We start from the raw sequence: 20,775 nt of genomic DNA on the forward strand, positions 1-20,775 counted from the left end.
TTGGGAGTTGTTCTCAGGGCTCTGTGAACCGGGCATCTATCCTTGTGGACATGAGTGAGCCAGGCTCTGAGTGGGCATAAGACTCCACGCGTGAACACCCCAGTCATTTCCCTTAACCAGGATGTCTCATCCCTTCCCCGCTGGACCCTGACGGCCCAGTGCTTCCACCCACCCACCCTGCTGCATCTCAAACCCAAGGCTGGCCTTTTTTAGGAGCAGTGAAACAAGTCCTGATGATGGTAGTTTCTGGGCCTGAAATTTGTCTCCTGGAGGAGAGTAAGATCAACCAAAGTGACAAGCAAAACCAAGAGCGGGGGCAGTGGGTGGAGCAGGATGACGACTGTGGCCTTCATTTCCTCCAGGCAAAGAAACCTCAGAAGGCTGAGGTCAGGGCTTCCCAGCATTTTCGCACTGAGGCTTATTGGGAAATTTCAAAAGTTGCCACCCACACCCTGACCCAGGAGGGAGAGGGGACTCCTTCTTCAGAGATTGGTTGGGTGTTGTGTGAGACCAAGTACCCTGCAGAGGTAGGAGAGACTGGGAACTGGTTCCCCCTCTGGGCAGTTAAAGTGTCGGGAAGTCAAATTTTTAATCTTCAGAAGTTAACATTTGAGTGTAGATTTGAACAGGTGAAGGATGAAGCCATGTGGATGTCAGAAGGAAGAGCATTCCAGGAACAGCAGTGCAAAGGCCCTGAGGTAGGATCATGTCTGATGTGTTGGAAGTACAGCAAGGAAGCCACTGTGGCTGGAGCTAAGTGAGTAGGGGGAGAGTAGAAGAAGACTAGATAGGACAGGAAGGGAGGAAGGTGAAGAATGAGAACTGCCTTGACATCTTGTAAGGACTTTGCCTTTTATTCTAGATGAATTAGGGAGCCATTGGCAGTCTAAGAGGCAGGGAGTGACTTGATCCAGCTAAGGTTTAACAGGATGGCTCTGGCTGCTGTGCTGAGAACAGACTAAAGGAATAAGGGGAAAGCAGGGGGTCAGTGAAGTGGCAGCTGAAGTAGTCCAAAAGAGAGATGGTAGAGCTGAGATTTTCTTGACAGAGTGGCCAGCATCACTTGGAGGGCCTGTGATACTCTTTGGGGGACAGGGACTCCTTAGAACAAGTGATGCAATGTGCATACCACTTCTCTGTGTGTTGCTACCCCTTGAAGTTGTTACTTCTGTTAGTCTGGGGTGGGGCCTAGGAATTAGCATTTTTGCACATTCCCAGGTGATACTACTATTGGTCTGGGAACATTGACAACCACTAGCTTTTTCTTCCTAGCACTGATGAAAATGTGCAATTGATGTTTATCATACCTCCTCAAGGAAGCTCCTTAGTCACCCCTGCGTCCCAGGGCCAACCATGACGCCTGGCATTAATGTCTTGAGCTTGGCTCTGGGCCAGGCATGGTGCTACCTGGAATGAAGGTCTTGAGGATCCCTGGTCTGAACGGTTGGAGATAACTGGTGATGAAATTTCCAGGAAGTGGTCATTAGAGGGAAGACGTTAATTATAATAACAACAACAATGGATGTGACACCCACCCAGTCCGGTGTCTGCCTAGGTGTTTTACTGACATCTTCTCCAATTAAATCCTGTAAAAGCCCTGTGAATCTGGCATTATCTCCCTTATTTTATAAATGAGGAAACCAGAGGCTCAGAGAGTTTAAGTAATTTTCCCAGGGTCACACCACTAACAAGTACCAGAACCCAGCCAGGCCTGACTGCCAGACAGTTCCATGCTCTGCTGACACCACACTCCACCTCAAGAAGTCACTGATAAGAGGAGATTGCCTTGAAGACAGGGGCTTCCTTACATGGGGACTGTGAGTCATTTAAAAAAATGCCGGGAAGATGCCATCCTTTAAAAAAAACTCCTGTCTGAATTGAGAGCCTGTTCGCACAGCACATCACCAGCCCCAAGCCCTTCTTGACAGAGCCCTGGTCCCCTAATAAGTAGCAGTGGCTGCCCCAAGAGAAGTATTTTTGCTGACCTTTGTGGCTTTTTATCGTTCTCGGGTGGAGCACTTTTCCTCAGCCCTCACCCTCTTCTCAGCCTCCTCCTGTAGAATGATGGGCACAGTATTCTGCGCTGGGGAGTTGAGGCTTGACAAATCAAGGCCGGTTTATCTCTAAACGCAATCCATCCCTCTCAGTAGAGAAGGAGAAAATCGAGTTCCAGGACTTCCCACCTCATCAGCCAGGCTCTTCCCCCACCCACCCCAGAGGATTAAAATAGCAGCCTCCCAGGGCCTCACTGCTCTTGCAGCAACTGTGCACTGAAGCTGGGCCTGGCCGGAAGCAGCTGTTCCCAGAGGCACAGGCCTGGTGGGAGGCACAGGGTCAGGGCAGGGACCTGCCCACAGTGGCTAGGTGACCCGGGCCTGGCCGGGATGCTTGGAAACCTCACGAAGAGAGGCGGTACCTGGAGCAGGTTTGACCGCGACACATCAACAAATACATCACGAGGTGCACCAGCTCGCTGGTCGGCCTTTAAAAGAGACGGTGTATCCGTGATTCTTAACGACTTTCAGGGACAAGGACTCCCTAGAACAAATGAGGAGAGGTACATATCACTTCTCTGTATGTGCTCAAGCGTACACACAGCACACACTGAGAGACAGACACACACTTTTGCACACAACTTCATATGGGGGGGGAGCTGTCAACGTCCAGCATGGACCACGGGTTGACAGCCCCAAATTCAGGTTGATTATAGAGACGCAAAACGATTATTAAAAAAAAAAAATTTGTAACGTGTAGGAATAAGGTTAAAGTTTGCTCAACAAGATCTTCTTGGAAAATAAAAGTATATAATATATATCCATCAAAACAGACACAGAAATGTTAATGTTGACCTCCGTTGGTAGGATAAAAGGTCTTTTCTCTTTTTCTCTCCAAATAAAAAGCATGTTTCTCTTTTGCCATCAGAGCGGCCGCATCCAGGCATTTCCCTGAATCTGGAAGCCTACTCGGCTGCAGGCGCGGCCCGGGCCTGCCTGCCTGGACCCTCCATCCCGGGGTGGGGTGTGTGTGTGTGTGTGTGTGTGTGTGTGTGTGTGTGTGTGTGTGTGTGTGTGTGTGTGTGTGTGTGTGTGTTACAGACAATAGACAAGCAAACATCAGGCTGGTGACAACGTGGGGCGGGGACGGGCTCCTTTACAGGGTGACCAGGAAGCCCTTCGCCTTCGGAGGACCTGGAAACCCAAAGCGCTACTCGCCGGGCTCGGGCCCGCACGGAGGAGGCGGTCCGTGCGTGCGCGCTTTCGAGGCGGCGGCGGCGCGCGCACGCGCGCCACCGCGGCCCGCCTCCCGCAGCGGAAGATGCGGCCGAGGAGGCGGCGGCGGCGGCGGCGCGCTCCGGCGGTCTGAAGCGGCGGTAGGCTGCCACGGGCCGGCGGCGCGATGAGCTGGGCGGCCGCCCCCGGCTCGGGGCTGTGAGGGGCTCGGGGCCGGGGGTGGGCGACGGCGGCGGCGCAGCGGGCGGCCCACGCTTCTCCTCGGCGGCGGCGGCGGTGGCCATGCGCAGGACGGCGCGGCCGGGGCCGCCGGGCCGGGGCCGCCTCCCGTGGACCCGCGGCCTGAGGGCCCCGCCGCCGCCGCTGCTGCTCCTGCTCGCGCTGCTGCCGCTGCTGCTCGCACCAGACGCCGCCGCCGCCCCTGCCCCGAGGCCGCCGGCGCTGCCTCCCGCGTCCGCGGGGCCCAGCGTGAGCCTCTACCTGAGCGAGGACGAGGTGCGCCGGCTCATCGGTGAGTGGGACCGCTTGCGCCGGGGCGGGCAGGTAGGGTCGGGCCCCGGTGCTTCCGGCCGCCGGCGGCCCAGTCCGCGCGACCTGGACCGCGGGCGGGCCGGCCCCAGCGCCCCGGGTCGTCTCCGGGCCCCGGCCTTTGCCTGCCTTGCTGGCCGGGAGGTGTGGTCCCTGCCCGGCCCCCGCCCTGGGCCAGCCTTCCGGCCTCCCCCGCACGCCGCGGAAAGACCCGGGGACCCCTCGGCTCCCGGCGATCTACCCCATTCCATACTGCTTACAGCCTCTTTAGCGTTTCGCCTTATTCCCTAGAGGCAGACTCTTCTTCCCTGCCGCTCCAAGTTTCTTTGACCTTTCCTCAACGTGTCACTCTAGGGCCCTGGATTTTGGATACTCGAAATCCACGTTTTATTTAGGTTAAATCTGCTGTGGTTTTGATGCTGCAGTAGAGGCCACACTACGGTGCTCATACTTTCTGGTTATCGTAGTTTTTTGTTTTGTTTTGTTTTGTTTTGTTTTGTTTTTAAATGAGAGACAGAGATTGGTTATAAGGGCACTACATGTTCGTGGCAGTCTCCAAATCTTGGGACCGATAAGCGTATTTTACAATAGTGAATGAATCTCCAGGTAGCCGACCTTTTAGCTTCTTCAGTACCTTTTTGGTTCTTGTCTTGGATGTGTTGGAGTTTGGACTGATCCTGAATTTCTGGGCCACTCTTCTACTTAGAATACCTTGTAAGAAAAGGAGAACTTGGCTTTGGGTCAGTTGGTGGTTCTGTGCTACCTAATTAGCTTTGTCACTGGGGAATTAATTTGAAAAATGTGACTTTGTGGATTCTGGAAATGACCCCTTAGAGGAAGGTCTGATAGAAATGGCCCCAAATGGGAAGTTTTTGGTAGTTGCAGATAGCTAGACATTCACTTTCTTTTGTGTATTATGGGCCAGAAAACCACATTTTTTTTTCATCTTTATTTCATCTCAGATTTTTGGTGCGTCTAAGTGTTTGAGGGGAAAAATTATTCTTTTAAGCATCCATTAGCTGTCATTTTATTCAATTTTTTTTGTTATAAGACTTTCTTGAGGTCTACTGAAGTCCACTCAGTGTTAAAATGGAACTGCTTTTAAGCAGGCTGTTTAGACATTGTTATATATACGGGTTTGTCCCCTTTAACCAAAGAATGCTGTGTTTTTATAATGTCCTGCCATTCTATAATCCTCCTTTTAGTCTAGCGGAATTAGCTGAATTTAATTTAGCTAAATTAAAACAGCAAATTGGATTAGTACTTGAAACAAGACCAAGGTTTAGGAAAAATAATGAATGCTTATAAATTGACTCATAACATTAATTTTAAAAATATTAATGTATTATGCATGGTTTTGTAAAGGTTTTTTAGTTAAAAGCGTGTATATAATTTGTGACTTTGTTTACATGTAAGAAACTAATTGAGGTAGGGGACATGGCACAACCAGAGGCTGACATTGATTGAGTGCCTGCCATATACTTCCCCCTGCATGTTTTATACACATTATTTCCTCTAATTTTCTTGTGACCCAGTGAGGTGAATATCATTATTCCTCTTTTAGAGATGAGCAAAGTGAGACTTTAACTTGCTCAAGGTCACACATTTAATAATCTTTTTTTAAAAATAATCAAACATAGTGTTGACATAGGCCACAACAAGTTTCAAGTTGCAAGTTTCATTGAATGAAATAAAGGTATTTATTTAGAAGTTTGATTATGGCATGGTGGAAAAGAAATCATTGCTAATTAATACTTGAAATGATGTATTTGTTACCTGATTGATGAGCATCCAGTTTGTGCCCAGGAATGAGCTGTTGGGAAGAGGGGAGGGAGGATTTCCTCACTGATCAACCTGGGTCCACATCTGGGACAAGGGGAACCTTCAGTAGTATTTTCTCTAATGCAAACAGAGTTGACCTGTTACAGTGGGTCTCTTGACTCTCCATCCTGCCAGATCCAGGTCCTCTCCTTCCTTCCATCTTCCTCATCTATTCTGACTTTATTTTTTGGCTGCCCCTGGCTGGGGAAGAACAATTAGGTGGGACTGAGATGTATACCAGGCATACTGATTTCTCAGAGTGCGGTTTCCCACAGGAACTCTTATGCTTATGGTGTTTAAGACTACTTGAAGTACTTTGTACCATGTTTTCATATCATTATGGGTTAAATGCCTTCTGAAAGCTGACTTGGGAAACTAACCATCACTTTATAATATTTCTAAGACAATGAATTTGCAATTCCAAGTGTGAGACTTATAAATGAAGTTGGTAATGACATCTTTATAAATTGAACTGATTGTTCTTGACGTGAGAATAAGTTGTTTTAATCCAATTCGTATATGCACATAGTTAAAAAAAGAAATCAAATAGTGCTAAAAGACCTCAAATGAAAAAACAGCAGTCTTCTGCCTTTGGCCTTTTTATCTTCCAGGCCCTGCTTTCCAGTGGAAGCTACTATCCCAAGCTAGCTCTTTTTTTTTTTTTTTTCCTGTTTTTTTTACTTTTCATATTTTGAAATCAATGTAGAATAAGCATTTCACTTCCTAGTATCATAACTGAGCAGTTGCCCTCTTCTCTTGCCCAAACCCCCCCAATATAGTTACATCATTTTTGGTAAAACCAGCAGTCTGTATTTAGATTATTGTGTATATATTTATATTGTAAATTTTTATTATACATTATTATATGTATACATGTACATATACATACATACATACACACACATATATAAACTCACTTGTGAGTTAAATAGTGACCCATGGTTATGTTTTCTTTTCCTGTATGTTATTGTTTTTCCTGGAGCAAATAAGTGACTTATAAACTTTTTGAGTCTTTGCTGTATCTATGGCTACATTCTCTCATACACTCCAAGAAATATGTTAAATGCCTTTTGATATTTTTTTTCCAGGTAACACATCAAATCATCTATCACTTTCACTTGGTTTCCTCTTAGAGACTCCCTGCTTTGGAGCCTTCCATCCTCTTCTTCCAATCTGGACAGTAGGATTATTTTTCCTGCAGATTCTGTACGCTTCTCTCCTGTCTTGGAGCCTCTGTTCCCTGTATCTTCTGTCTTCCTTTTTCTTTGTTTGCTTCATTTTGCTAAAGTATATCCTCAGTAGCTTACTGAGAAGGGTTGCATGGGAGGTAAATAATTTGAGGCCTTACATGTCTGAAGGTGTCTATCCTATCCTCATGCTTTATAGGTGATTTGGCTGAATTTAGAATATTAGACAGAAAAATATATGTATATTTTCACGATTTTTGGTGGCATTTTTACACAGTTTTCTGGCTTTAAGGGTTTCTGATGAAAAATCCAAAGTCATTCTGATCCCTTTTTTTCCTTGTGTGTTTTGTTTCTTTTTTGGTTGTTGTTGTTTGTTTGTTTTCTGTTTTTTGAGCTTAGGGTCTTTGTCTTTTAAAAAATTCTGTAATTTTACCAGCTTCTGTGTGGGTCCTTCCTTCTGTTTGTGGTCCCTCTAGGCTTAGTGAGCCCTTTCAATCTAGAGACTCATATCCTTCAGTTTTCAAAAATGTCTGTTACTTCTGATAATTTCCTACCCATCACTTTTTTTTGTTTGTTTCTGAGATATCTGTTGGTTTGGTTATTGACTTTTCTGGAATTGATCTTCAGATACTCAACGTATGTTGCCTCTTATTTATATCTCTATGTTTGTAGGTGGGAAGAGGGGGAAATTTTCTCAATTTTGTCTTCCAAGCTCTTTTATTTTTAAAATTTTAATGATGGTGATTTTAAATTTTAGAACTCTTTTTGTTCTCTGTTTCCATTTCCATTTCATTTTATTCTAATTTTATGGATGTATTATCTTCACTTATCTTTGAGGCATGTGTTTGTTGTTTTTAATTTTTTCTGTATGTTTAACATTTTTAAAATATTTCTTCTGCTTCCTCCAATGTGCCTGTTCATTTCAGAGTTCTTTTTCTGTTCATTTAGATAGTATCTGTTGATCCTTGGCTGTCTGTAATTAAGAGTGAGATGCTGAAAAGTTGATTAGGGGAGGGCAAGCTTGTGGGTGGGTAGGTGGGTGGTCTACTGGCCTCCCTTGGAATGTGGGTGAACTTTTCATTGGGAGCCCCCCGGCACACACACATATCAGCACCTTCACGTCTTCTTTGGGACTGGTCAGTGTTTGCAGAGAAGACACCTGCAGTCTGCTGCCTCTGGTGTGCTTGGTGGTACACCAGCCTCCTGCCTTTGTGGTTCAGTTTCTTCAGAAAAACTTTGGGTCTCTTGCTGCTCCTGGGGGCCCAACTGCTTTGAATGCCCCTCATCAGAGGCTACCCCTTTGACAGGCCAGAGCCTCAGGCCAGCCTTTGGTGGCCCTTGTTGCATCCAGGGCTGAGTCCCTCCAGAGGTCCTGAGAGGCAGTGACCACTCCTTCAACTGCTTCCCATCTTGCAAAAGTTTGTTGAAATATATGTTGCGTTGTCTTCTTTCCCTTTCTGTGTTTGTGGTTTAATGTCTTTGTGATTTCATTACTGTCATTTTGGAGGAGTCCTAGGAGGATGGGGGTAAAGGCAAGTGGTCATTCCACAATGTGTAAATGGTTGGGCTTTGACTATTGAAGAGCTGGTGATGTGTAGTTTTTTGGTGCTAACAATATTAGGAAGAGTAGTGGTGGTGGTCACAGAAATGGTTGACACTTGAATTTAGAGTGCTGCTGACGTGTGGCAGTCTTTTACCTGTGTCAGGTACAAAGGTAATCCCTGTTTTGGATGTGTATTGTTACTTCCATAATATAGATGAGGAAACAGATTTGCAGGAAGTATGTAACTAGTTCATTCCTTGGTAGTAGGGCATGCAGTCTTGATGGAAGTCCATCGGTATAGAGACTCCAAAAGCCTCAGAAGCTTTATGTGGCATCCCTGTGTCCCCAGGCCCTGCTTAGGCTGCAGTGTAGGCATCCATTTCTCCATTTTACTGATGAGGACTGATCTGGGGCCCTTTGGGCAGTGAGTAGAGGGCCAGGTCTTGACTCAGTCTGGAATCCATATTGCCTCTTTGTCAGCTCTGGAGGAGCTGTGATTAACCAAAATGCTTAAGGAGTAGAATCGGCAAGCCTGCTGCCACATGTGCTCATTTGCGGTCTTGATTATTATCTGCATTCTCTCCTGTTCTCTATCTACTTGATAATTCTAATAGCTGAGTTCCCTGGAAGTCCAGAGCTGGTGAAATCAGTCTGTGTCTGGGGCAGTACTAGGGGTATGGGAATAAAATGCTGATGGGTGGGGGGTATGATATAAACTGGTCATGGCAGCGGTGATGGTGGTGATAGGGAATCTGTAGGAGTCAGGGGAACTTCTGAGAATAGACTCCGCCTCACACCAGTTAGAAATTCACTTTGGATAACTTGCCTCTCCGTTAAAATAAATATCCTCTGAAAGAGTTAAGCATTGTTCACATCTTTTTTAAAATCAGTTCAATACTAGTTGAGATCATTGCTCCCCAAATCAGTCCAGTAAAAATTTTTGAAGCCCAACCAAGTACCATATATTGTGGTAGAAAATGGCAATTCAAAATTACTGAATTCCTTTTCTTGAAGAACTCAAAATTTCGTAGGGGAGGCTAACAGTTGTATCTACAACTATAACACTGAGATAAGAGTTATACTGCTGATTGATATAAGTTGTTGTGGGAATGATTACGTTTGACTGTAGAAGGAGGGGGAGTGGAGAGGCTTAGGGGCTTTCAGGAATGTGTTCCAGGAAAGGAGACATTTGAGCCTCATCTTGAAGGATGAACTTGAAAGACAGAAAAGAGGAGTATTTCATGTCAGGCAGAGAAAATAGCACGAACAAAGCCATAGCTGTATGGAAGCAGATGTGTGTGAATTCAAGGAGTAGGCTAAGGTGAGAAAATTTGGCAAAACCAGGGAGTGGCAGAATATACAGCTGGGAGGTAGGTTGAAATTGGGTTAGGAATTTGAAGTTTATTTTATAGGTAATGAGGAACTGTTGAACTTAGGAAAGGAGAGTACACAGAGAGGACTGGGTTATAGAAAAGACAGCTTCGGCCCCAGTGAAAAGGGTGGCTTGAAGACTGAAAAGCTGGATCTGGGAAATGGGACAGAGTCAGCCTTGTGCTGGTAAGAGGAATCAACTAGGGCAGTTGAGGGGGGGTGGGATGGATTTGTGAGGAATTTTCTGGGAGTTTGGAGATTTAGTGGAGGACACCTGAGGGCTAAAGAAGAGGGAGGAGTCACAGCGGAATCTGAGTTTCAGATTTGGGCAGCTGAACTGAAGGACTCTTTGGGAAATGGTTGAGGAAAAAGAAAGATGAGATGAGCCACGTGTTCCTCTCCTCCCAGCACCTCTCTTCCTCTTCAACCTCAGGCCAAGTGTCTGGGGGAGGACAGTGAGGGTGTCCTCTCTGCTGGTGTCTGGCATATCGTGCCACTGCCCAGACTTTGAGGAGGTGGGTGCTGGTGGAGGTGGGTTAGCACCTTGCAGCACGCTCTTAATCCTGGGCGTTTGGGTAGGGTTCGTGGCATTGATGCAGCATTAATCTGAATCCATGTGTTCTTCACTGGGAGAGCAAGACTGAGACATTGTGCAATTGTGGGTTTTGAGGGTTTTTTTTCCGTCTTCATGCTACACATGTGGGAGAACTCTGTCCAGTTATGGCTAACCTGTCCCCTATGAGTCATATCCTGAGTTGACTAGTCAGTTCTGAAGGTGCTGCCTGAAACACTGTTTGGATTTTAAGGATCATTTTAGAAACAAATGAAACATGTGGGTATTTTTTTGAGCATCACAAATTGAGAAGTTCCACAGCATTACTTTTGGGGTTTTAACACAGTTATGCCAGCGTTCTGAAAAAACTTGCCAGCTATACATACTAAAACAAAACAAAACAAAAACTTGACATGAAGCAGAGCCATTAGCTACTCTGAAATTATATTATGCTTAAAAGTATGCTTTTTTGTGTTATTGATGTACATCAAGTACAGTGTTTTCTAATCAAGATGTTATTAAACAGCTTTCATTTATGTAGGACCTCTAAAAATGTGGTGTGCCAAAACAAATGTGTGTATTGCTGAATTAAGTAATAAACACTTATTAATTGATTCTTCTTAACTGTGCCCAACAAGTGACAGTGCTGAATGGTAGAATATTTCTGAAAAGTAATTTAATAGGTCCCATTCTTGTTCATAAGACCAGATATGTTGTGTCTTGTTCATAAATAATGAACATGTTCTTATATAAATATGTCTTGCTCTGTGTCAAGTATTTCACATATTTTCTTTTATTTTATCAACCACTGGAAGTAGATGGCATTGGCATTTTTCTATAGATAAAGCTGAGGCTCTGGGAAATTACAGAATTTGCTGGAGGTCACAGAGATGTCTAGGGCTATATGACTCTAAAGTGCATGCCTTCTCTACTCTGCTGTCTCTGAAAGTTAACAGTTTAGTCTTTATCTAACCAGATCATCTGAGGGGCTTAAACAAAGTACAGATTCCTATACCTACTCTGAGCAATTTGTTTAGGAGATCTGAGATGGGGCCCAGCCAGTGAGGTTTTTGAATGGCATGTTGCATGAATTGTAAGATGTACGGCTTTTTCACATTTGAACATCTCTGAAATTGGAACCATTTTACAATCAGTGGTGAATCATCAGTTAATTGACAGCTTTTTTTCTTTCTTAGTGGCATAAAAAATAATGGTACATTTTAGATTAAATGAAATATAGTATTGTAACAAGGTTTTTTTTTTTTTTTAATACATTTATTTATTTATTTTTGGCCACATTGGGTCTTCGTTGCTGTGCGCGGGCTTTCTCTAGTTGTGGCGAGCGGGGGCTACTCTTCATTATGGTGCGCAGGCTTCTCATTGCAGTGGCTTCTCTTGTTGCAAAGCACGGGCTCTAGGTGCGTGGGCTTCAGTAGTTGTGGCACGCGGGTTCAGTAGTTGTGGCTCGCGTGCTCTAGAGAGCAGGCTCAGTAGTTGTGGCGCATGGGCTTAGTTGCTCCGCGGCATGTGGGATCTTCCCGGCCCAGGGCTCAAACCCGTGTCCCCTGCATTGGCAGGCGGATTCTTAACCACTACGCCACCAGGGAAGTCCCAACAAGGTGATACTGTGAAGGAGACAGACATAATTTGCCACCTTTCCTTTTTTTTGGGTACCTGTCACAACTTTCTTTCAGAATTGTAAAATTCACTGGTGGTAAATTATTTACTTATGGTAATGGCTGTGTAGTAATGTCCTTGCAGGGAAGGCAAATGATGGCAGTGAGATATTACGTTAGGTTTAAGAACAATGGCAACTCACTTTTCAGCTAGGAAGTTGCTGGCAAGAGAAATATCAGTGGTTCTCAACCTTATTTTGTGAAAGCCTTAGGGCCTTTTCCTAGACAAGGGTGTGGATCCCACACATACTAAGTTTTGCACACTGTGATGGGGGTTCTTAGACTTTGAGGACCTTACAGGACCCCCTGATGAAAGCTTATGGGTACATCTGAATCCCTCAAAAGCTGGTTCTGGAAGGGGGCATCTATTAACATTCTGTATTTCATCCTAGGATTCTTTGACCTCCTACGTGATTTTCTTTCCTTCCAGTTTTATTGAGATTTAATTGACATAAAGCACTGTGTAAGTTTAAGGTGTCCAGCATAATGATTTGACTTACATACATCATGAAATAATTAACCACAGTAGGTTTAGTGAACATCATCATCTCATATAGATAAAATACTAAAGAAAGAGAAAAAAAATTTCATTCCTTGTGACGAGAACTCTTAGATTTCCTCTCTTAACAGGGTTCATATATAACATATAGCAGTGTTAATTATCTTTATCATGTACATTATATCCCTAGTACTTATTTATCTTATAACTGGAAGTTTGTACTTTTTGATTACCTTCATCCAACTCCCCCTGCCCCCTGAATTTAAAAAAAATTTGCATACATTAAGGTTTATTCTGTTGCAGTTATATGGGTTTTGACAAATGCATCCACTATAGTATCATATAGAATAATTTTGCAGCCCTAATAAGTCCCCTGTGAAGGGGGGCATTTATATTTATTAATACCTTTCCTTATATTTTAAATAAGTTTGCTTTTAAAAATGTATTTATTATGTAAAATTTCAAACATTCAAAAATAGACAGAATAGTATAATGAACCTCTATGTATCCATCATCCTGCTTCAACAATTATCAGCTCATGGCCAGTTTTGTTTGGTCTATACCTCTCCACTCCCCAATCTGCTCCCTTGTCCTACTCCCCCTCATCTTCTGCTGGGATTATTTTGAAGCAAACTCAGACATAAAATTTTGTAAAAAATTTTTTGGTGTGTATCTCTAAAAGATAGGAATTCTTTAAAATTTTGTAATAACTATTATCGCACCTAAGAAATTAACAGTAATTCATAAATACCAAATATCTAGGCTTAGATCTTCCTGATTTCTAAATGAATGTTTATGTAGAGACTCTTGCCTGCCACCTGTTTCTTGTCCCTGCTCCCCACCATACCACCATTCAGTTCCTTTGGTGCCAAGCTTTTCTCACCCTAGGGTCTGCATTCGATGGTTGCTCTGCCTTATGTACTTTTCCTAGATCTTTACATAGCTGGAGCCTTCTAGATCTCAGCTTAATGTTACTTCCTCAGAGAGCCTTACCTTCCTAGGGTTGACCCTCAGTGCCACTCTGTTCTGTCACCCTGTTTTCTTTTTTTTTTTTAATTAATTAATTAATTAATTTGTGGCTACATTGGGTCTTCGTTGTTGCATGCGGCCTTTCTCTAGTTGCGGCGAGCAGGGGCTACTCTTCGTTGCGGTGCACAGGCTTCTTATTGAGGTGGCTTCTCTTGTTGCAGAGCACGGGCTCTAGGCGCACGGGCTTCAGTAGCTGTGGCACACAGGCTCAGTAGTTGTGGCTCGCGGGCTCTAGAGTGCAGGCTCAGTAGTTGTGGCACAAGGGCTTAGTTGCTCCGCGGCATGTGAAATCTTCCCGGACCAGGCCTTGAACCCATGTCCCCTGCATTGGCAGGCGGATTCTTAACCACTGTGCCACCAGGGAAGCCCCCACCCTGTTTTCTTTTAAGTACCTGATACTTTTGTTGTTTCCATCTCCCTCTGTAGGAAGGCTAATTCTGTTTGAGCAGAGACCTTTTATATTGTTCCACTCCGTATGCCCAGCACCTAAATCAGTACCTGGCATATAGTAAGATATTCAGTAAAAGTTCAGTGAATGAATAAATGAATGAATCATATTTTCTTTTTTTTTGTTGTTTTTTTGGATTCACTATCTTGTGCCTTACTGGGGTCATCATTCTCTTGATCATTTCCCATTGCCCACTAAGTTATTATCCAAAAGGGGATTGGACTGAACTTATGAATGTAAGTTTAAATAAATTAGTTTTAATAGCTTATTTCCTTTGAAGTTGCCTAATTTTCCCAAGTCTCTGTCCCCTGAACCCCACCTCTGGATAAGGTGCCCCCCATCTTGGCTTCCATAGCTCTATACCATGTACAAACACATCTGTATCACTGTACCCATCATGTTCTATAGTTTACCTACTACATTAAGGCTACCTCATGGCTTGGCACGTAGCTGTCTCTCAGCAGACTGCTGGTCCACACTACAGTTGAAGGATGTAAAATATTCAAGAGAGATTCTAGCAAAATAATTAAAAGCTGGAAAACAGAATTTCTAATCTTTTCTTCTGAAATGCTAACCTGCTGTTAATCCTAGCCAGTGTATTTTTTCATCTCCTACATTGTAGTTTTCATCTCTAGGAATTTGATTTGGGTCTTTTTATATCTTCCATGTTTCTACTTAACTTTTTGTGGGGTACAGTTACAATAGTTGTTTTAATGTCTGCTGATTCTAACATCTGCCAGTTCTGGATTGGTTTCAGTTGATCTGTCATCTATTTGTCTATCTACTTATTTTGCTTTTTTACATGCCTGGTAGTTTTTGACTAGATGGCAGACATTATGAATTTTACCCTGTTAGGTGCTGGATATTTTTGTATTCCTGTAATTATTCTTACATTTTGTTCTGGGACTCAGTTAAGTTACTTGGAAGCAGTTTGATCTTTTCAGGTCTTGCTTTTAAGACTTGTTAGATAAGACAGGAGCAGTGCTCAGTGTAGGTCCAATTATTCCCCACTACTGAGTCAAGACCCTTCCATGTACTTTCTCCATTGACCTGTGACTCATGAGGTTTTCCAGTCTGGCTGGTGGGAATAGGTGATATTCCAAAATGTATGAAGTGCTATGCACTGTTAACCTTTTATTTTTTCTCTGTCCTTGTGTAGTTTCCTTATGCATGATCAGTACTCAGCTGAAGGCTCGAGGGGCAACCCTCTGCAGATCTTGGAAATTCTCTCTCTGTGTAGCTCTCTGTTCTCTGGTACTTTGTCCTACGTACTCTAGCTGTCTTTGTCTTTCTGAACTCTCATATTTTGTCTGTTTTTTGATTATTTCAGATGAGAGGGTTAATCTGGTCCTGTTATTCTATCTTGTCCAGAAGTGGAAATGGTCAAGTATTATCTTTTTGATTGTTTGCATCTTTTCTAAAGTTGTTTAACTCCTTAGATTATTTGTTAAAGGAGAGAATTTAGTCTAATTTCAAGAAAAAGCTCTAAGGTTGTATACCTACGCATGCATGCACATGTGCACAAATGTGGGTTTATAGTAGATAACATGGTGTGGGAAAATATTGGATTTGGAATCTGCATATTTGAGTTTTAAGTCCATCTCCTCCTTCTGTTATATGTGGGTAGGCAAGTAATTAATGTTTCTGAGTGTTGGTTTCCTCATATATGAGATGTATAGCAGGATGTCTGTTATCATATTGCCGTAATGTATATGAAAATGCTACTTAATCCTCAAAATAATTTATTTTAGTTATTGGTGGGGGATTTGTATGTTTTTGGATAAAAACTCAAATCGTAGAATGTTAGAAAGAGAGGTCACTTAGCCATCATCTGGTTGATTGCCTTGGGTAGCAACATTTATCACTCGCTGAGCAATTACTTATTGAATGTACACTAGGCCTTATTTTAGGGGCTTGACATGTTTTGGTGAATAAAGCAGATATAGATCCCTGGCCTCATGGCACTAACTTCTAGCAGAGAGCTAAGTGACTTGCCTTAGAAAAGAATTCAGGTAGCTTTGGAACTGGACTCCAAGTTAGCACTTGGAGTTGCTGGCAGGGAGGAACGATGTTTGTGAGTTCTCCATTGTGCTTTGAGCCCCTGGCCATAATAGCCAACTCTAAGTTACTAATGGCCTCCACGGCTGACTGAGAGTGTGTGCTCCTATTAGGAGTTGGCTATGAAAGAAATTGAATGGTGGTTATGTCAAACTGTGAGTAAATTACTCCGTCTCTACTCTAGAGCTGTACTTGCAATGCATGCATGAGCTTGGTGAGATCATTTTCTTCTTTAAATAGTGCAGGAACCAATGATAAATTATTTTCCAGAGTATCATTTTACCAGATACTAGAACATTCTCACGCTATGGCAGGGCATGCTTCATATTTTATGTTATAGTGCTAGAGATTATGGGTTATGTTTATGTTACTTACTATTCTTACATAGGAATTGGGGAGCACCTTTAACATCTCTGCAGTTGTGGTACAAATCACATCTTTGGGAGAATTCTTTTATGGATTTTTTTTTTAAGATGACAGCTATATTAATTGAATGTGAAATCTTGTTCCCTGATCCTGTGTTTTAGTGTCAGCCCTCTTTATAATTTCTTATCCATCTGCTGTAGTATTTTCAGATGGGGAAGGTGATGGTATTATTTGAGTCATCCATTTGAAATCAAAAGTGACAATACTCATGAAGAGAAAAAAGAGTGACCACACTCTCCCTTTGATTCCACACAACTTCTCTCAAAGGTCATATCATCACAGGTACTAGAGAGGCAAACCTGAGCACAGCATTTGTGATGGAGAGCTTTGGGTTTCCATTTTCAGGGATCACTGAATTACAGTCAAAAGTTATGTACTGAAATGGAAGATACGGGAGGGGAGATGCTTGGTACTGGAATAGTTGTATCCTGTAGCCTGATCTGTTAAAGCAGTGGCAACTAATAGCCATTCCAGTGGATTGTTTTAAGTGAGCTGTTGATTTTGATCACACATCATGTATTCTTCCTAAAGTGGCAAAGTGAGGAAAGGTGCTCAGTGATTGCAGATGCTGGCTTTTCCTTGAGAGGATCAGGAGGTTCCCTTCCTTGACGCTGACCCCCTAGCCACTTCTTAGGGACCAAAGGATGGACCACTTGCCTTTCCTTTGAAGAGGCCAGTTTTAGGCATGGGATGAGGAAGCAGCCTGTAGGAAGGGGGTGGAGGGGAGGGGCATATTTACTTTGTCTTCCATTGTTGATGTCTTCTTTCTCTTAAAAGCTCACTTTAATTCTTTTTATACTCTCTGTGTGTACATGTGTACTCTCAGCCCATTTCTATCCAGACACTTATGGTTGCAGGAGAAATGTAGGAGGAAAATCTGAATGGGCAGAGATCACATGAAACATCTCATTTAATCTACAAGAATATCATTTAAACAGCTATGGGGATTGAAGATTTATGTGCTTTTTCATTTTTAATTATGAAGATAGGATGCCCCTTTCCTATAGTCTAACATTTGTAAATTCCCTTCTTATGATGTAGTTAAATATTAGGTCTCAGCTAATTTTCTAGGTATAATTTGACTATAGCTAGGTTTATGAGATTTTGATGGACAAATTGTTACTTTATTATATTTATTTCAGTTTGTTAGTTTCCATAAACCAGGAAAATTTGAAGTAAGAGCTCTGTATTTATTTAATTTCAGCATTGATTAAAATACAGAGTATTTAGTGGTTTCATACATAGTAAGTGATTTTGGCTTTTTTCCTCTGGCTTGTATACCACACTGTCCTCAGAACCTAGAAGATTATTTTGACTAAATAAAATTTTAACTTAAGCTTTGACTAGCATTTGGAAACCATTGATGATATCATAGAATAATAGAGTTTTGGCTGACATTTGGAAACCATGGATGATATCATAGAATAATAGAATTTTGGGGCTGAGGAGGGACTTGAACTTTATCTGGTTTAACTCCCTTGTTTTATAGTTGAGAAAATTGATGCCTGGAGAAGGTGGTTAAATAATTGATTGCCAGAGGTCACTCAGCTGCTCATTAGCAAAAACTCTGCTTTAGTTCTGTTTCTACAACATCACTTTTGTTTTTCTACCTTAACTGATTCCTGATGTTTTCTTTAAAACATCATTTCCCTTAAAATCTGTCTTTGATGTAGTTGATTTTTATCTACAGCCAGCCATTCATGCATCTAACATTTGAGTACCTACAAATACCCTAAGACCCCAGCCTTCCTTGTGAGGTGTGCAAGGTAGTGGGGAAGACAGACATGTGAACAGCTCCTGGAATGTATTTTGTTATGTGCTGTAAGGTGGCTCTTTTTTAAAGGGAGGTGGTTTGGTCATTGGCACTAATCGACCATTGTTGTGGCCTTAGGAAACCAATAGTTAACTTTTAAAATCGTTTAGAATAATTTTTAAACTACTGTGTTATTTGAACTTGAGCTACACAGGCCAGGTCATGTAGAACACAGGCCTTGAATTAAGCTTGAGCTTTTTTTTAATATTGTTTAGGGGAAAATGAATATTCCTTGATGGATGTTGAGAGTTTTGCAGAAATAACTTTGGATTTTCACCTTGGAATTTGGGTTGTTTAAAAATAACTTATGAACAAATGTCATATTTTCTAACAATAGAGTAACATTCCTACTTTGCTGGAATTGGCAGTGAGAAATTTAAGTCTGATTATTATAGGCGAAGAACTGAAATGTTTTTCATCTTAGGTTCGAAGAGAAAAATTCTATACATTCTAATAACAAAATGCTACCTCTTCAATCCAGGGGTGTTCACCCTTGTTCCTGCCTGCCTTCCCGCAGAGCCCCTTTCCACCTACCACCCACTCTAGTTTGCCTGCTCTGTCCTCTGTTCTGCTGGTCCTTTCAGTTTTATCTTGTAGAGCTCCAGTTTTGTTTTGAGGTCTCCTCTGACTCTTTCGTAGTGCTGCTTTATCTCTTGAGCTTAACTGAAACCTGATTTCTTCTTGCTAGTGAAATTTTCCTCATAATACTTTCTAGTCACTGGAAGTCAGTTTTAGTACACTCCCTCCCCATTTATGGGGCAAGGGTCAGCTTTTTTTCTTTTCTTTTTTAAAAATAATAATTTATTGGGTGAAATTCACATGACATAAAATTAACCATTGTAAAGTGAACAAATTATTCAGTGACATTTAGTACATATACCATGTTGTGCGACCACCAACCCTGTCTAGTTCCAAAACATTTCCATTGCTCCAGAGTAAAACTCCTCACCCGTTAAGCAGTTTTTTCTCACCTCCCTCTTCCCTCAGCCTCTGGCAAGCACCAATTTGTGTTCTGTTTCTGTGGGTTTATCTATCCTGGATATTTTATATAAATGGACTAATACAATATGAGACCTTTTCTATCTGGCTTCTTTTATTTAGCATAATGTTTTGGGGGTTCATTCACATTGTAGCATGTATCAATACTTCACTCCTTTCTGAGACTGAATAGTATTCCATTTCTATGTATATACCACAGTTTGTTTTCTTCATTCATCTGTTGATGGACATTTGGGCTGTTTTCACATCTTTACTATTGTGAATAATGCTGCTATGAACATGTGTGTTAAGTACTTGATTGAGTACCTGTTTTCAGTTTTGGATATATACCTAGGAGTGGAATTGTGGGTCATGTGGTAATTCCATGTTTAACTTTTGAGGAACCACCAAACTTTTTTACAGTGGCTGAGCCATTTTGCAGTCCCACCAGCAATGTACAGAAGTTCCAATTTTTCCATGTCCTTGATAACACTTGCTGTTTTCTGTTTGTTTGTTTGTTTTTTAATAATGCTATCCTAGTGAGTATAAAGTTTTACCTCATTGTGGTTTTGATTTGTATTTCCCTAATGACTGCTGGTGTTCATGTGTTTGTTGGCTATTTGTGTGTCTTCTTTGGAGAAATGTCTTTTCAAGTCCCTTGACCATTTTTAAATTGTCTTTTTGTTGTTGAGTTGTAAGAGTTCTTTATATATTGTGGATAGTAGACACTTATCAGATACATAACTTGCAATATTTTCCTCCATTTTCTAGGTTGTCTTCACCTTGATAATGACTTTCAATGTGCAGTTTTTTTGTTTTTTTTTTAACGTCTTTATTGGAGTATAATTGCTTTACAATGGTGTGTTAGTTCCTGCTTTATAACAAAGCAAGTCAGCTATACATATATATATCCCCCATATCTCCTCCCTCTTGCGTCTCCCTCCCACCCTCCTTATCCCACCCCTCTAGGTGGTCACATAGCACCGAGCTGATCTCCCCGTGCTATGCGGCTGCTTCCCACTAGCTATCTGTTTTACATTTGGTAGCGTATATATGTCCATGCCACTCTCTCACTTCATCCCAGCTTACCCTTCCCCCTCCCCGTGTTTTCAAGTCCATTCTCTACGTCTGCATCTTTATTCCTGTCCTGCCCCTAGGTTCTTCAGAACCATTTTTTTAATATATGTTAGCATACGGTATTTGTTTTTCTCTTTCTGACTTACTTCACTCTATATGACAGACTCTAGGTCCATCCACCTCACTACAAATAACTCAATTTCATTTCTTTTTATGGCTGAGTAATATTCCATTGTATATATGTGCCACATCTTCTTTATCCATTCATCTGTCGATGGATACTGAGGTTTCTTCCATGTCCTGGCTATTGTAAATAGAGCTGCAATGAACATTGTGGTACATGACTCTTTTTGAATTATGGTTTTCTCAGGGTATATGCCCAGTAGTGGGATTGCTGGGGCATATGGTAGTTCTATTTTTAGTTTTTTAAGGAACCTCTATACTGTTCTCCATAGTGGCTGTATCAATTTACATTCCCACCAACAGTGCAAGAGGGTTCCCTTTTCTCCACACCCTCTTCAGCATTTATTGTTTGTAG

At 42.3% G+C, this 20,775-nt stretch overlaps 1 protein-coding gene across 2 annotated transcripts in view; it reads left to right on the top strand.

The window, feature by feature from the left end:
• Positions 1–3,313: 3,313 nt before the first annotated feature.
• The window catches only part of RYK (receptor like tyrosine kinase), a 92,766-nt gene continuing 75,304 nt past the window's right edge, over positions 3,314–20,775 (top strand). For both annotated transcript variants that reach the window (XM_061193670.1, XM_061193671.1), the window contains exon 1: positions 3,314–3,741. In XM_061193670.1, the coding sequence (XP_061049653.1) occupies positions 3,513–3,741 (229 nt within the window). In that variant the 5' untranslated portion in view covers positions 3,314–3,512. The remainder of the gene's footprint in view (positions 3,742–20,775) is intronic.

The sequence above is a fragment of the Eubalaena glacialis genome, chromosome 6 (genome assembly GCF_028564815.1).
Source record: "Eubalaena glacialis isolate mEubGla1 chromosome 6, mEubGla1.1.hap2.+ XY, whole genome shotgun sequence".
Lineage (NCBI taxonomy): Eukaryota > Metazoa > Chordata > Mammalia > Artiodactyla > Balaenidae > Eubalaena > Eubalaena glacialis.